The 16,871-nt window shown below is 43.8% G+C and overlaps 4 protein-coding genes across 7 annotated transcripts in view; 2 read left to right on the top strand and 2 right to left on the bottom strand.

Moving 5' to 3' along the window:
* Positions 1-16,871, bottom strand: part of LOC128307115 (protein pangolin, isoforms A/H/I/S-like) — a 58,182-nt gene that overhangs the window by 2,500 nt on the left and 38,811 nt on the right. The window lies entirely within an intron of this gene.
* On the bottom strand, positions 4,334-10,411 carry LOC128307178 (protein disulfide-isomerase). Of its 4 annotated transcripts, none has more exons than XM_053044917.1 (4): positions 10,328-10,411; positions 9,725-9,953; positions 5,724-6,994; positions 4,334-5,647 (listed from the first exon to the last, which is right to left on the bottom strand). In XM_053044917.1, exons 2-4 carry the CDS (start codon positions 9,876-9,878, stop codon positions 5,597-5,599), a joined length of 1,476 nt encoding a protein of 491 aa, XP_052900877.1. In that variant the 5' UTR covers positions 9,879-9,953; positions 10,328-10,411; the 3' UTR covers positions 4,334-5,596. The 4 variants fall into 4 exon arrangements, with proteins under 4 accessions (XP_052900877.1, XP_052900885.1, XP_052900893.1 ...); XM_053044925.1 differs by having other exon boundaries at positions 10,309-10,406; XM_053044933.1 differs by having other exon boundaries at positions 10,316-10,387.
* LOC128307132 (tRNA (uracil-5-)-methyltransferase homolog A) lies at positions 10,547-12,531 on the top strand. Its single transcript, XM_053044867.1, has 3 exons — positions 10,547-10,779; positions 10,844-12,164; positions 12,227-12,531. Exons 1-3 carry the CDS (start codon positions 10,600-10,602, stop codon positions 12,529-12,531), a joined length of 1,806 nt encoding a protein of 601 aa, XP_052900827.1. The 5' UTR covers positions 10,547-10,599.
* Positions 12,785-14,440, top strand: LOC128307151 (beta-1,3-glucan-binding protein 2-like). Its single transcript, XM_053044891.1, has 2 exons — positions 12,785-13,817; positions 13,884-14,440. The coding sequence occupies exons 1-2, from the start codon at positions 12,827-12,829 to the stop codon at positions 14,438-14,440; spliced, it is 1,548 nt and encodes a 515-aa protein (XP_052900851.1). The 5' UTR covers positions 12,785-12,826.

The raw sequence follows: 16,871 nt of genomic DNA, 5'->3' as shown, positions 1-16,871 counted from the left end.
ATCGCTACTACTTTATAGGGGTATCGTCGATTCTTATTGCAAGATTTGGGATGGACCTGCCTGTCCATGCTCATCCGACGTGTGACATGCCGCGAAAACATATTCATTGCGGTTTGCATTATGCGTTACACTTGGGCGTTGATCATTTGCCAGATCTTGCGGGATACTGGTGCGATGCAACATGTTGCCTTTTATGAGGTAAAACCAATCAGAGTTAATTTTTATTCTTGTTGTGACTTCTCCTGAATCAATGATTATCTTCAGTTATCTTTATGAAAGTCTACATCTTTTAGAAAGTTTAGTACACTCTTAGTGATCATAGTTAATAGACTATATTGCAAATAGTGGCAACACACACTCCAAATGTGTGCCACGTTCCAAAATATAGCGTGTTACCATTGTAGGAGGACACACTGGGACGAGTTTTCTATAAATAGCTATACATGTCTAACGAACACATGTAGATCACGTGAGTTGAACACATGTTTTGGTTTACAACACTGCTGAAAATTCATACCAAAATGTCTTGTTAACTTGTGCTCGGCTAAACATAACCCATGCAAGGGCACGCACGTTTAGCCGCAAACAAGTATTGCTGCGACAGAGAGTTGGTTACGTTCAACACAAAATTTGCGACGTTTCAAAGTAATGTTAAGGTGCTTTCGATAACAAGACAAGGTTGGACGAAGTAATAAAATCTCTCCACTAGGAAAAATACTTTCGAGGAGGAAAATAAGCCAAAAGCGATTCCTTTGCACCCATCTCGGTATGTGATAACAACTATTGTCATCCCATTCTCTAAATTGAGAGGTGCTAATCAAATGCTAATTCATGTATTTCGTTTCCGTGAGCATTGTGGTTAGTTTGGCCATACCTTTGTAATGATAATAAAAAAAATTCTTCAGTCAATTTCATCACATTAGGTTTCTGCTCAGATTATCAGTCATAACGTAATAATTTATATGAAACTATCAAACTAGTGTTGGATGCTGTTAGATTTACGAATCTGAATGACACTTTGAAACGCATGTATGACTCTGACCCTCTATGAAGAAGATACTTAAGGTTAAATCCACAAAAAGGAAGATCAATTGAACCGGTCTACGTCGTCGAAGACTAGGTGATTTACTAGCTACAAAAGGAAAAATATAAGTTGCATTGATATCATCTCATCTCAGGCCCACGCATCTTCAAGCTCATCAATCTTTCAATATAAAAACGTTGCAATAAGCACCACAAAGGTCCAAATGACTCATACATTGAACATTATCGTGTACTATTTAAAGACGATCGCTGAATACTATCAACAACATCTTCTGTGTACGTTACATCTTATCGATTCATTCTTGCAATCTTCTAGCGCAGCTTACATATGAAGCCTAATATAGCCGAGTATGTAAAACATTTGCGCAAACTGTTATGATCTGTTTGGGTGCGATGTGTGTGCAGTACTAATTCTCAAAGCTCTAAAAAAATCCCGTAAACAGGTTTCGAGCCACGTTGTTATAGCGTTTTGCGTAGTGAAAAAGTATGAAAAATACTCACTTGTGCATGGGCAGTTTGCTTTGGAGCGATTTGATGGTATTGTGTGCGATGGCCACACCGAGATTTGCCCCGATCAGTACGGTCAGCAGACCGCGAATGAACCCGAACAGGTACCCGCTGGCAATGATCAGCACCAGATAGCCGACTGTGACCGGAAAGCTGACGATGGTGAACATGCACAGAAAGATGACGAATATGATCCACGTGTTTTGCGTTTCGATCCAGAACAGCACACCCTTGGCGGTGTCGCGAAATGCGTAGATCAGCAGCATGATCCCGATCAATAGGCACAGTGGAAGCAACAAGTTGAGCACCGGCTTGCGCTGTTTTGCCAGTATTCGCTGCAGCCGGTACAGCAGATTATCGCGCATCGCGATCGGATCGGTAGCAACGGTTCGTTTCCTTTCGGTAGCAACCGCACCCCTGGTAACGGGCAGCGCAGACGACCTTGTGAGTGTCGCCGCGGCAGGTGTTTCCTCGAACAGTGGGCACTTTTCAAACGACTGTTGATCGTAGAACGATGGATGGACGGCGCTGCTGGCGGTTTGGTTTGCAACTGCGTTCAAATCGAATAGGTAGCTTCTCGGTGCGGTCTTTGGGCTTGTGCCCTCGAGCGACACAACCGTGAAGAATGCCTCGGTGGGCAGCGCCGAAGGTGGTGTTGCTATGCAACCGTTCGTCGCCCCTGGTGAAAGCGCCTCTGGAGTCGGGAACGTAGACTTCGAGGAGGGACAGCGCATAGGTGTCGATGCGTCGTCGTATTGCGAAGACTTGGAAAGCGATTCCCAATATGTTGTTGGCACCTTCGTCGTCGTCGTTGTTGCTTTTGCTGTCGTTGTAGTGTCTGATAAAACGAATGTGTCGGTAGGTAGCCACTGTCGATAGCGATGATGTTGGTGGTCCTCCGTCGTTTTCGCCGCTTGGTGCAATGGTATTGCTTGTTCATCGAATTCGATTCCATTCTCGTCCGGGAAGTTCATACTGACCGGGAATGAACGATCGCACACAGGATGCTGAATGTGGTTAATTTAAAACGAATAACACCAATCAATTGTATCAAGTGTGAAAAGCATTTGGGCGAGGGTGCTTTAGTTATTTCCCGTTTTAGCAAACGAAGTTCACTAGCGTAGTGAAATCACCCCTCAGTACTAGTAGTCATCGTTCGTGTTCGGGATAAAAATCCCCTGGGGGAGAGTAAAAAAAAAACCCCTACTACCAATGATTGCTGCTGACGACATGAGCATGTTGTTAATATCTCGCCGGGATGGCGTCAACGTCATGCACAAAGAGATAGAGTGAAAGCTGGTTCGTTCGATGGTACTAATCTAAAACGGAAGGGAGTAAAAAGGTTTGCTAACCGCAAGAAATTGTGTTCATTCAGCATCATTTCCAGCTGCTTTATGCTAAGAGTAATGCATAATCTACACTACGCAAAGAAAACCAGTCACCAGGTAGAAAAAATCGATCGATCCCTCATTTCATAACATAATCAAAACAAAACACGCAATTGCGTGGATATTTATAAACACCACTGCTACGTCGCTGCACCATTCCCAATCGAGTATACATTGCAATAAATATAATTTCAGTTTTCCCCAAACAGATAGGCCACCACCGAAAGAGGACGAGCAAATGCACAAATTTTACCACCAGCATACGAAAACGAGGCGCATTTTCCAATTCTCCACGTCGATGCGACTGCTGGGAATAATTCCCGAGCAGCGCGGTCCATTTTCCAGCCGCTCAATGTATTTGCGAAACCGCAACGCACAACCTAGCACGACCCTTTCCGCTTCACACTTAGCTGGAGTACAAAATGGACGTAAAACGGGCTTTACGTTTAGATAAATTCAATTCTGGATGGCTGTTGTTTTATTTCTGCCACTATAGCACAATAGTCGAACACATTTGCACACTTGGGTTCCTCCATTACTTCAATGCATAATGGTCCCAACATACAGTGTAGTTGCACTTACTTCAGAATTTCACTTCACAGGGCGCGAGCGTGCGATGCGTGTTTACATTGTAACTTTCTTTCCCACACCACACAAATGACCATCGTTTTCTTCTTCACGTACAAATTCAATTAGCAAACACAAGTGGGAGTTTCAAATTTCACGAACCGTGCATGGTTTTCACGTACACGAGATCTTTTTCGCCAAAACGGACTGCACACGGGAGCTGCTCGAGCTGGTTTGTGTTTCTTTCGACGATTTCCATGAAATGAATGCGTGAGAGCGATGTTGTTGGTTTGCATTTGTATGGAGACTTTGACATCTCACAGTTTGCACGCGTGCGAGAGAGAGGTTTACTCTCCACAGAGCGAGCCACAGAAACTTAGCCCACGGTCTATGTAAATGATTGAGCCAGCTGGAAACGTCAAATGCTCATGCGAAATGTCAATATTCTTCTGCCGCGCCAAATCACTTCATCATCAAATTCCGTTGGTGTTCTTCTCAAATGCAATTCCATTTTTTACGTTATTGTAAATATATTACGCTGAGGGTGCGTGCGTAATTTGGTCGCACTCTAAAAGTGTTCGCAATATCATTATTTCTTCTGTCTATCCAGATTAAATTCGACGAAGTAGCCCAACGATCACGGAATGCAGACGACTATTGTGAGATTCTTCAACATTTTTCTTTATATTACCTTCCTCATGTAGCATATCTGTGGTGATCACGTATGACCGTGTTGTATTATGGGACAAGAAGTTATATTACACTCAATTTAGTTAGATAGCAAGCAAGACTGCCAAAAGACCAATGAAGAAAGTTGCAGAACCAAATACGTTCTCATATATTCCGGTACTAATTACTTTATTTCCAACTTACCACTGGTTTAATCCCGTTTTACAAAGCGTCAGCTGTGTTTATCCTAATAAACGAAAATTATTAATGAGCTCTAACAGCTTTTTCATTATTATTACTATGCGTTGTAATAGCAATTCGTCCTGACCGGCTCTCGCGAATAAAACAAATCATTTTAATGTGGAAGATGTTTCGAGGGTAGCAACACGAAGTTATGAGAAATACTTTTCCGAAGGAATGTTAGGACCGATTTTTAGGTAGGAAACAATTTTTGCAAATAGGAAAAAGGAAAAGACCCGCTTCATGTCAGTTTTGTTAAGTTTTCATTTTAATGCCTCGAGTGTTACATGTTTTTTCGTTTGTGTATGTGTGTGGATTGTGGATTCTGCCGTTTTCTTACGTGCAGGAAGATTTCATCTACCCTTTTTCTGCCATCGCGGAAAATCGATGGAGATTTGGGGCTCCTAATGTTAATATAACATTCATTTCCCGGCGTGCTCTTAACCAAGGATCTTATGAAATGCAATTGTTTTGTATACTTCTTTTTCTACTATCTGTTTCCCCGCACAGCATCGGAATTTTGTTGCACAAATTGGAATTCATACACCACTTTTCATATTCTTTTACGCTTGTTTGTTGGCCTAGGGTAGCCCTTGTTCTCCTACTGCAAATGGCCTCTATCTCTCTAGTCAACGTACTTCCATCTGCTACGATTTCCTGTGGAGTCTGTCTTTCCTTGCGTTAAGCGTCGCAAACTAAGGAAGAAACGATATCCGTAAGGAAGGAAGGTCAGTTTTAACGAGTGGCTGCACAAAACGAACTATTGTAAAGAAGGTAGAGATCTTGAATCGCGCGCACATGTTTGGATGTTGGAATTTATGTAATTTATCTATATCGCTTCGTCTAACGTCTTACAGGTTTCATCATAAAATATAGTATATTACAGTCTCTTTGCGAAGTTTTACATTACTATTATGCACACGCTTTCTCTTCTGTTAAATTTGCAATTGGAGGTTTCACTGACGTACATATGCGGCATGACGAATTACGTTACACGGAAACATGTTTGCCATTTTGTTGATGGTGTGATTTTGGACTTAGAATATTTGTGTAGCTTATTACGGTATTAATGCATTTACTTTTGTGTGTATGTGTGTGTGTTTTTTTCAGCGTGTAGCTTAACATTTGCGGGCAAACACTGGTGGTATTCGTGCTATTCAAGGCCCACTCTCTTCCTTCGCTTATAGCTCGTCCTTCGTCGGTGTGTCTTCCTTCTCCTCCTCCTCTGGCTGCTGTATTAGCAAAGAAATGAATGGTAAAATTATTATCAAAAGCTATCAAAATAAAACAAGTAGCATGCAAACAAACCTCATCCTTTCCGCCATCCAGGAACTTAACGAAACCTTCCAGCGTGCGTTCGCCCTTAAACTCCACCTTCTCGTTGTCACCCTTTCGGTACAGATAGATAGTCGGGAACGACGAAATCTTGGTATGTTCGAGCTCGTTGGCAGTGGCATCGATCTTGGCGATGACTACGCTATCGCTATCCTTGTATTTCTCTCCAAGTTTGTCGTAGATCGGAACGAGTTGCTTGCAGTGTCCGCACCACGGAGCATAGAATTCAACCAGCACATCCTTGGTCTTATCGAAAACAACCTCATCGAACTTGGTGGCCACCAGCACCTTAACCGGCTCCTTATCCCAATCCTCTGGCAAATCCTGAGACAGCAGATGCTGCTTCACCTTGCCATCCAGGAACGATTGCACGAACTCAAGTATCTTATCGGCGGACAGGTCATTCGTTGGGGGTTTGTACTTAGCCATGTCTTCCTCCAGGCGAATGATGCGTAGCGACGGAACCTCATCCTTCTTCATGCCGAAGAACTCCAAGATGCGCGTATGGTCCTCCTGGTCAGCATCGATCGTCACGAACAGGATCTGTTCGCGGAACTTCTTAGCCACCTCCTTGGCCGGTTCGACGTACTCCTTCAAGTGTCCGGCTTCCTTCGAGATAAAGAACAACAGATGACTCTTGATCTCTCCGCCAAAGATCTTTTGTGCAGTTTCGTGGCTGAAGTCAACAATTAGAGGCAGTGCCTGGGCAGTGACGAACTTCTTCAGGGCCTCCTCGGTAGCTTCGCCTTCGAATACAGCCTTTCCTTCATCGAAATGTTTGAACAGAACAACCGAACCACACTTGGCTTCGTACTTGGCGTACACTTCCTCGCTGCTCGTCACACCGAACGGATAGTCATCTACGGCGACGGCCGTCGCCATGAATGCCTTGGCTTCCTTCGATTCGCGATCCTTGAAGAATCCAACCACAGCTACATTGTTTTCCTTCAGGAATTCCTCCGCAGCCTCGACCGTTTCAAGCTCCTTGGCAGCGGGACCAGTCTTCTTCTCCAACCACGACACAATCGTGTCCTGTTCGCGTCCACCAGTGTAGTCGACTTGGGATCCACTGCGGAAGAATTTCAGCGTCGGGTATCCACGGATTCCATACTTCTCGGCCAGTTCTGGTTCGACGGTGGCATCAACCTTGGCAAGCTTGATGGGGGATTCCTTGTCGGCTAGCACCTTAGCGGCCTTAGCATATTCCGGAGCCAAAGCCTTGCAATGTCCACACCAAGGAGCGTCTGAAAATGGATTTTACGCATAAAGTATTCGTCGTACAGAATTAGATTCTTTGTGTTGCGGTTTGCTCACTATTTTGAACAGCATAAAAATAGAAATTCCATGAGGGTGGAAGCGTTATTTTTTCACGGATGAGCAAATAAATTATGGTAATATTTTATTGAAAGGAGGTATTTGTAGTTGATTGCAAGTTTATGTAAAGTATAACGAATTACAATCAACGCCCAAAGACAATCATAACGACAATTTGAGTGAATGACGTCAATTGGATCATTCGTATGCATATTGTACTTTGACTCGTGTTAACGTGAGATGGTACAAATCCATTCCATAGTTGCGCTCCAATGTGGTTTTTTTGCTATTTTCCCTTTCTCAAATTTGTATAAAATGGAAAAATGCTCGTTCGTGCAATGACAAAGTTTCCGAAGAAAGCATCACATCCGCTCGAACAACGGATAGCGTAAGAAACATGCGTCGCGCCCTTGAACTTGACGTACCTGCTGCGTAAAAAATAGCACGCAGCAACAAATCTGTCGTCCTTTAGATAGAGTCGTTGGATCGCAACGATCGAATTACGCTTTAGCGCACGATCAGATCATCGTACAGATTCACCTTAGAGCGCAGCCTACTTTTCAAAAAATCTATAGTGGGGGTGATTATCGAACACTTGTCAGCTCTTCTTCTTCATGTGGGTTACCGCATAACCGGTACCGGACCGGAGGTCAGTGACCGGAAACATAAACGACTGCCAGCGACTCCCCGAGTTCTTCGCGGCTGGGCAACCAATTATAAAATCCGTATGCTTTCGTCTTGGAACACACACACACAGAATCAACAAAGAAAAGTATATGCGTACCGCGAAAGCGTTGAGGCAATGCGCGCGATGGGTTTAGCACTCACACGTGCACAGAGCAGTGTCATGGGGACTATGGTGTTGGTATTCCCAACCCGTCACTAACCGACACGTCACGGTTGCCTGGACAGCTTGTTCAAAAAACCGGTCAAGTAGCTTGCGGTTCATGGAACATTTAGTTGATGCTCTCACTGTGTTATTTTATTTTATCTTTTTGTCGGTAAAAAAATGGCCATTCAATATTTCCTATTAAACATTTAATTCCATCATGTCCGGTTCGTAAATTACAGTAAAGTTCTTCACCAAACCTTCAAAGCTTCACAAACTTTATCGTTTCGAAATCTAATGCTTGTAACTGATAGGAACTCGTGTACAACACATCACAACGAAATTACTTCGGTGCGCTACAAATGTTGATAACAGCAGACTAAATTGATAAAAAAAAGTTTCTGTAAAACCTCCATTTGAAATGATGAAGTAAATTCAACAGAAAAGTGTACATGCCGTTCTACAAGGCCCCACCGGGAAAAGGTTGAAGAAATTCACGTTCCGCATGCTAACAACAATCGTTATAGTGCCGCATGTTTAGAGTTACGGACACGTCGATTGTTTTCTAAAAAAAATAAACCTAAAAATTCGTCTACTTGCACCAAAAAGGAAAAACAATAAGATACCTTGAGATGGAAAACATGTTCGCCACACAACTGAAAACAGACCCTCCTACGGAAACATTTGTGTAAACATGGTAAAAATCTGTACCAACATTCTTTTTTCTTCTCCCTTGACAGGTTTTGGTTGTGCGCTGTGTATTTGCACAGATATAGACCACAAAAAAGGGTATAGCAATCAACACACGGAGTACCTTGGCGTGAGGTTGATAAGAAACACATAGAAAGCATCCTCCTATCGACGTGGCCCCCTGCAATCTTATTCTTTAATCATCGAACACGTAAGCGAATTTGCCAAACACTGTTGTTCTGGCGGAAGGTACACGTAATGCCCAATGATGCAATTCTGTGGAGATGTGTATGTGCATAAAACATTTCTTCATGGTTTAGCCTACTGCAAGAAGTTCAATTGAATGTTGTTTACTCAGATGCTGAGAGTACAAAATTGTTACACTAACTTCACATATTATTGGATAGCTTATCATAGTAGCCTGTCAGGTTAGAACCATGAGTTTTCCCTACACGCATATCGAAATTATGCAAATGATTCAGTTTCCTTGCCGGCCGGCACTTTCAGGAAACCAGTTGGGAACAAGTTTGATCCACCAAACCAAACATAGTAAGCTGGATCGTTGTGCGTTTCGCGACCTATAAGGTGGAACGAGAGAAGTACAAAAATCTTCCACGTATACAAAGATTCCAACAGGGCAACTTTAAACCATGACCGCTGGTCGTCTCGGTTCTGCCAGCAAGCGAGCAGGCGCGTGAACGCTTCCCACATAAATAGCTGGTGGCACTCGCTCTGTTCCACCAGCATACGCGTTGTTGGCCGGTGGGAAAGAGTAGCCGAATGGTTTAAGAATCACCGATAAGATACTCCAGCAGGAAGAACGTAACGCAACAGCGCCCATGTAAAAAAACTAGCTGACTGACTGGCGGATTTCATTGCGTGCTCATTGACCGTGTAACACGTACGCATTAGTCTGTGCGGGCAATAAACAAACGCATAGAAAGCAGTACCTTTCTGTTCCCTTTTTCCTACTACTTTACCTAACACTAGCTCCTAGCACTAAACAGATTTAAGCATCCAACCAACTTAATGATGACTGTGTGTTACGCATTTAACAATGGTGGAATTTCACGCTGCCGCTTGGAAACGGATTCCATATGGTTGTGCAAAAGGTTGAATAGAAATATTTACAGATACTTACAGAATTCTACGAGCACGAATTCGTTGTTGGCGATGACGGAATCGAAGTTGTCTTTAGTCAGAACCAGCACACCATCTTCGGTTTTGACCTCTTCCTCTGCAAGCGCCACGGTGGCGAACGCAAGCACCAGCGCGAATGCCGATAGTAGTCTCATCGTTGGCTCGTTGCGGCTTCTAAATGCAGGAAAATGCGACTGCCGTTTGGTTGGAAAAAACTGGGCACGGGAAAACTATACGCGGCGTGCAGACAATGAAAGGATAAAAGCGAAAATACTGTTAGCCTCGCATATGACCGAACCGCGGAGCACCACTGTGTCTCGAGCGCCGACTCGACCGCACTGATGGACGAAAAGATGATCAATGGAAGCTCGAATGGGAAAGGAAGCACTTTAAGCCTCTGCTCGCTATATGCGTGATGCACGTATCCGTGGTCCAAGCGAGACGCTGGCGTGTGCAATGACAATGGGTGTGTTGAACCCCTACGGACGCAAAAGCAGACGGTCTGGCTTACATGGACGGAATACAACGCCGCAAAAAGCGGCGTCCAAGAATACGGATCGAAATACTATCAGAATTTTTACTTACAACTCACCGGACCACTTACATTCACGAAAAAGCGAACAAATTTATGTTTTTTAACACTGACGTGGCGCCGCTCCGATGAATGACCACACGCACACACCTGCACTCGCACGATGCACTGAACTCGAATTCTTGCACAAACGTCATTGGCTGATGCTGACAACTACCAAGGTGTATAGGTTGTACCGCAGATAGCTGACAGTTCTGTTTGTTTACAACACACGTGCAGTCGGCGCCGGCAGTAATATTGACGAAAACGCACAGACACCGTACAGAAAAATCGCGTTCAAAGATATGGAGGACGATAACGTTTCTGCTGTAGTAGAGGAATCTACGGCAGAAGAGGCAGTCGCAAAGAAGGATGAAAAATGTGAAATAAAGGGCGAAGAATATGCGTACCTCGAAGCCACCGGATTCACTTCTGAGTTGTTCAAAATCGAAGTGCGAGGACTTCCCAAATACTATGGCATTGGCGTAAGTAGATGGTAAATTTTCTAACATCCTCATGAATGTCTTTTCATACATCCATCCTTTGCAGGAACTGAAAAAGTTGCTAAACGTGAAGATGAAGCTGTCCACGAATAAAATCAAAATAATGAAACCTGGCAGTCCATTCATTTTCATTTGCTTTCGTAATCAAGAGGATCGTGAAGCGGCAATAAAAGCACTGGATGGCTACAAATGGAAGGGCAAAGAGTTATCGGCTTTCGAAGCGAAACCCGCTCCTGATCCTTTGGTCCGAAGGCGTAAGGAAGCGTCTGCAGCCGAGGGAGAGCCAATGAACATTAAGCGTCGCACGGTGGAAGCTTCAGCAACGTCACTTGCATACCTATCATACGAGCAGCAACTCAAGCAGAAGCAATCGGAAATGGAAAATGTACTGCAAAAGTTTGGCAAAGAGCTCTGGTCTACCATTCCGACGCTGCGGATTTTTGTGGAAAAGCAACGTCAAGAGCACGGTGGCCTTCCTTGCGCATTTGAACCGATTCGGCCATCTCCTATGCAGGACGAGTATCGAAATAAGTGTGAGTTTTCAATCGGCAAGGATGCACAAGGTATAAAACGCGTGGGATTCCGTGTGGGTAGCTACTCTAACGGATACCTAGAGGTTGAATCGATAGCACAACTCAAGCACATCCCGAACTGTATGAAACAAGCCGTGGCACTTTTTGAAGAGTTTGTGCAGAATTCATCATTCGAAGTTTATAGCGCCGAAACGTATCAGGGCTACTTTCGGCAAATGACTGTACGAATGTCGCATGCCACTGGTCAGGTGATGGTGATCGTCGGTGTACATCTCCAATCACTGTCCGAAGAGGAGCAAAAGGAACTGAAAACGGCTATTGTCGAATGCTTGGCATCGGAAACGGGCAAAAAGGCAGGCATCTGTTCGATCCATTTCGAAGTGATTCAAAAACGCCAACAAGGTCAATACACCAATCCAATCGAGCACTTGTATGGAGATACACACATTGAGGAGAAAATTTTGGGGCTGACATTCCGCATCAGTCCGGGAGCATTTTTTCAAATAAACACCCCTGCAGCAGAGTTGCTGTATCAGTGCGCCATCGATGTTGCTGCGCCAGACAAAAACACAAGTCTGTTGGATATTTGTTGCGGAACTGGTACAATCGGGTTATGTTTCGCTCGACATTGCAAACAGGTCCTTGGTGTCGACATCGTTGAACAAGCTATTAAAGACGCGGAATACAACGCCCAGAAGAACGGTGTGGAGAATTGTAAATTTTTCGCTGGAAACGCAGATGACTTAATTACGTCATTGATCAGGCAGGCAAACATTATTCCGGAGCAGCAGGAATCATTGATAGCGATCGTCGACCCACCAAGAGCTGGACTTCGTACGTAGTAGTGTTGGCAAATTGGTTATTTCTCCTCATTTTTCATTTCTCTTCTATTTTAGATATACGCTCAATTACGCAGCTGCGAAACGCCCGGGGACTAGATAAGCTGGTGTACGTATCGTGCTCTCCGCAAAGCGCCATTAAAAATTGGGTCGACCTAATGCGTCCTTGCTCGAAGCAACTGCGCGGAGATCCATTTATTGCGAAGAAAGCCATCGCAGTGGATTTGTTTCCGCATACTCCGCACACGGAATTGATTATATTGTTTGAACGTGAGACAGAAACAAAAATAGAATCTGTCGCGAAAGAAGCAACAGGTGAGCAAGAAACCGATGAAGGTTCTGAAATATCTGGAGATGTTTAATAAGTAAATATGAAACTGAATATATTGATTATCCATATACTTTGTGTAAATAACTTAGTGACGTACAATGATGACGTAGCTGATGCTACGCTTTACTCAGCGAAGCAGTGTACATCTTCGATCTAGATCACTCATTCATTGTGCAGTTCGCGCACATGGCTTCTCACGCTTCCCACGATCCGAATGAAAGGTGCAACAAATTAACGGAAATCCCATTAGCTGGATAAGGTGTAGCAACGGGTTTGGTGTCTGTTAGTTCTGTGTGAAAAATTAGTGAATTGTTACATCTACAAGTATGAGGATGAACGTTTTACAGATAGTTTGTGGTTTGATTTTTGTGCTGCCTTTTTCCAGCTCTGACCCACGTAAAGTCGTCCGCTATCAACCGCCGAAACCACGATTTGAAATTTTCGATCCACAAGGATTGATCGTGTGGATCAATGCGGACCCAGGGATTAGTTCGTTTACATTTCACGGCAAACTTAATCAACAGTTTACGCAGTACTACGATGTGGGACGATGGGCGCAAACGATAACAAAAATTAAAAATGGCCGTTACCTATTCATCGATCGTGAAGCCAAACTCATTCCTGGCGATACCATATTTTACCGCACAGTGATCGTACGTAACGGGCAAACGTATCGTACAAATTCTGGATCGTTTACCGTGCAAGAGTTGCGCCCAGCAGCAACCCCGGCACCTACATCCGGTTCCGGTATTGTACTACGCTCCGCTACGACCGAGATGTCGTATCCGTATGTACTCACTCCGATTGAACGACGGACTAAAGAAGTGAGATCAACCGCAACGCAAACCGATGATTTTGAGGATCGTATGGCTAAAGGATGTGACAAGGGTTACACCACTGTGAATGGACGCACCGCGTGCGATGGACAGCTTTTGTTTGAAGATGATTTTAACGGACACACGATAGATATGCAGAAATGGCGCATCGAGAACCGTTTCGCGTCCGATCCAGACAATGAGTTTGTGGTTTACGCCGATTTTAAAGACAACATAAAGCTGCAGAACGGCAAACTAGCTATCCGACCCACTCTATTTGAGGAAAAGTTTGGACCTGGTGCGACTACTAAGCAGTTCCGGTTCGCCGATGAGTGTACGGGTCATCGTAGTTCGCGAGACTGTATACGTGACACTAAGATAGATTTTGATATGATTCCGCCCGTACTTACTGCGCAAATTACCACCATTAACAGCTTCCGATTTATGTATGGGAGAGTGCTGATCCGAGCAAAGCTACCACAAGGCAATTGGATATTCCCTCGTAAGTAAAAGCACGCAGGTGACTTGTAAAGGACCTCACACATAAGACTACTTTAATCGTTTACAGAGTTGTACCTCATACCAGCCACAGACTTTTACGGACGAGATGGTTATGCTTCGGGACTGATGCGCATTGCATTCGTGCCCGGTGGGCCTCGCCTGCGTAACCAACTCTCCGGCGGGCTTATAGTGAACGATCGTGAACCGTTACGCTGTTCGAAGATGTGCACGTTGACTAGAAGCGTACAGTGGAATGCAGATTATCACGACTATGGCCTAAAGTGGACACCGGAGGGAGTGTGGATGGAAGTGGATGGAGAAGTTTACTGCAAGATTGATCCTGGAGAAGGACTACACAAGGACATTCAATCTACCAAACCCCAAATCGCTAACCTATGGCGACTGAGCGGAACCCGAATGGCTCCGTTTGATAAGGAATTCTATCTAGGTCTTGGGGTAGGCGTTGGTGGACATTACGATTTTCATCAGTTCGATGGGAAACCATGGAAGGATTTGGGCGTGAAAGCGATGTACACGTTTTGGAACGCTCGGGACAGTTGGTATCCTACCTGGAATGCGAACAGCACACTGTTGATAGATTTCATTCGTGTTTATGGCGTCTAAAAGGATAGTTGGATTTATTTTCAAAGTACAGCGTAGTAAAGTACAGTAGAATGGAACTCGCATTACAAATATATGTAAAATTACAACGTATGTGCATGGTTGTAAAAATATTCAAAATTGAGAAAAACACAGTGCGGTGAAAACGAGGTAAACTGGCAACACGGTCGCGCTTGCGCAAATCGTAAACAAAACAAACTTCACTGTGTGTGTGAACTGTCAAATGGGCGAACGTAAAATACGGCTGAAATTTATTCGCAAGACCATAAGTTACATCGGAAAAGTATCGAAAAGGTTTCAGTTTTCTCATTGACGCTAGTTCCAGCGTAAAGTGTAACGATTTTACCAAAAAATGGAACGCCCCAGAGTGCTAGAAAAGTGATGCGCAAACTAGGAAGATAATCCGTAAGTAGGAAGTTTGTTTGTTTGGTGTGATGCCGTACCCGTGCCCGTTTTGGGTATGTTGTGCATGCGATTTGTAAAGTGATTCGTACTAGCAAAAGAAAGAAACTTTCGTTTTATCGCTCGATCCCAACGATGACCGCAGCGACACGGTACGTATGTCCAATAGTTGTTTATTTAATGTTGGTTTTTCGGCAGGCCAAAACTAGCGTGACCACTGGCGTGGAAAAAATCTCGAACACTGAAATAGTTCCTTCAAGGGCGCGGAGAGTAATTAAGAAGAAAAAAAAACTAGATCCAGGATTTAGATGAAGTGCGATGCAGCATGAAGCTGGCGCTAGTCGATAAGCGGTCAAGTCGATTTTCTCAGCCCTTCGCCACATGTGTTTCTATACTGATGGTAATGAAATGAGTGCAGCTTCAATGGGAGTAATCTTAAAATAGATCATTGCGTAAGCAAACATAGAAAATGAAAATTCAGCTGTATCGTAGACTGGGAGAATACATTTCAGTATTGCAAATTACGGCAGATGCATTGCGTTCTGCCTCTAAACATCAGGGGCTGCACCAACTGCAAACGGAGAACCTTGAAAACCTTATCAGTATCAAAACTTTGAGAAGTATTTTTTGTTGCCTCATTTCATCCATTATTTCCGTTCCGTACCTATCGCGCATGTTTCCCACCACCGTTTGGGTGGTGCTTTCTTATCAGCAGAAGCAAGTAACGGGTACCTAAAGTCTAAGAAAAAGACTTCAATGCGCGATTTCCTCCTTTGGGGTTTTGTGTTGTGCAAAATAGGCCTCGATCGGAACCGAAGCGAAAGAGGGTCATTCCATTGGGAGGGACATGGGACTAGGAAAATGGGATGCCATCTTGCTGCTTGCTTGAAGAGCGGACACAAACGGGCAAGCTCTCACCGTAGATGATCTCCGGAACATCCGGAGAGCGGATTTTCGTGACGTACTGCACTCTCTGGAATTGAGCAAAGTTGCCCAGGAAATGCACTGCCTGTTGCAAATTTCTGTTTATTTGTGCCTGATATGAGGATAATTCTACCCTCAACCTGAGGCATCGGAGTGCCGTACAAGAAGATTATTTAGACGAAACGTAGCCGACGATGGCGATAAGAGCGTATGTTTAATCATGGCGTTGAGAGGATTGGAACGAACGTTTATCGTTTGTTAATTTTTCATGTAGTGTATTGTAAATTTTGTAAACCCCCTAAAAGCAAATCTTTGTAAGCGAAGTTGATTCTGTTTCTTTAATTGCAGTTTCTGCGTAAAAAATAAAGAATAGTAATTAAGGTTTTATTTAAAAAATATGTTCATGAATTTCCCAATTTGTTTTGTTTTGTTCTGGTAATCAAAGAATTTATACTGCATTCAAGATTAGCCTCTGCAAAGTATTGTTTTCAATTTCCGATGTTGGCAAATATGATAAGTATGCTCCAACCAATAAACGCTTGAAGTTCGCTGTCTAATGGCTAGCAGAGACTTGGTTGTGCTACAACACACGCTACGTGAGCGCATCCTGAACTAAATTTCATACAAGTATTCGCTATCGCTATCAACACTGTTATTATCTAATGATACCACAGACGGATAGATCAGAAAAAATGCTTCAAAAACATATTTAAACGACGGCATTTAAAAACACGACGAATGTAATGAGGTCCACATGAATATCTCTTCAATTTCGTATCGTTCTGATGCTTCGCAAATCATCACCACCATGGTACACGTAGATTTGTTCGGCTGTATGCGTTTGTGTTTAGTTCATGCCGGAGTCACCGATCGTAACATTACGGCAGGAAAGGGAACAACCCGGGGGACGCCGAAAGGAAGAACCGTTTTATTAATTTATCTATTGCTGCCACTTAATTAAACATAAAATCGTCCGCCCAATATGTCACGCACACGAATAAACATCGGGTCCGTCCGTCCCCATGTCGATCAAGACGCGTCTTTTTCGCGTGCTGCATTCGTACAATGAGTACACGTGTTGGTGTGATCGCGTTTGCTTATCAAAATA

Source organism: Anopheles moucheti, chromosome 2 (genome assembly GCF_943734755.1).
Source record: "Anopheles moucheti chromosome 2, idAnoMoucSN_F20_07, whole genome shotgun sequence".
Classification (NCBI taxonomy): domain Eukaryota; kingdom Metazoa; phylum Arthropoda; class Insecta; order Diptera; family Culicidae; genus Anopheles; species Anopheles moucheti.
This window is presented reverse-complemented; position numbering and strand designations above follow the sequence as displayed.

Excerpts from the sequence above, each read along its gene's own strand:
- LOC128307178 (XM_053044917.1), bottom strand. The coding sequence starts at position 9,878 with ATGAGACTACTATCGGCATTCGCGCTGGTGCTTGCGTTCGCCACCGTG. Across the intron at positions 6,995-9,724 it reads ATTCGTGCTCGTAGAATTCT|ACGCTCCTTGGTGTGGACAT; the intron begins GTAAGTATCTGT and ends ATCCATTTTCAG. Across the intron at positions 5,648-5,723 it reads TGGATGGCGGAAAGGATGAG|CAGCCAGAGGAGGAGGAGAA; the intron begins GTTTGTTTGCAT and ends TTGCTAATACAG.
- LOC128307132 (XM_053044867.1), top strand. The coding sequence starts at position 10,600 with ATGGAGGACGATAACGTTTCTGCTGTAGTAGAGGAATCTACGGCAGAA. Across the intron at positions 10,780-10,843 it reads CCAAATACTATGGCATTGGC|GAACTGAAAAAGTTGCTAAA; the intron begins GTAAGTAGATGG and ends CATCCTTTGCAG. Across the intron at positions 12,165-12,226 it reads CCCACCAAGAGCTGGACTTC|ATATACGCTCAATTACGCAG; the intron begins GTACGTAGTAGT and ends CTTCTATTTTAG.
- LOC128307151 (XM_053044891.1), top strand. The coding sequence starts at position 12,827 with ATGAGGATGAACGTTTTACAGATAGTTTGTGGTTTGATTTTTGTGCTG. Across the intron at positions 13,818-13,883 it reads AGGCAATTGGATATTCCCTC|AGTTGTACCTCATACCAGCC; the intron begins GTAAGTAAAAGC and ends AATCGTTTACAG.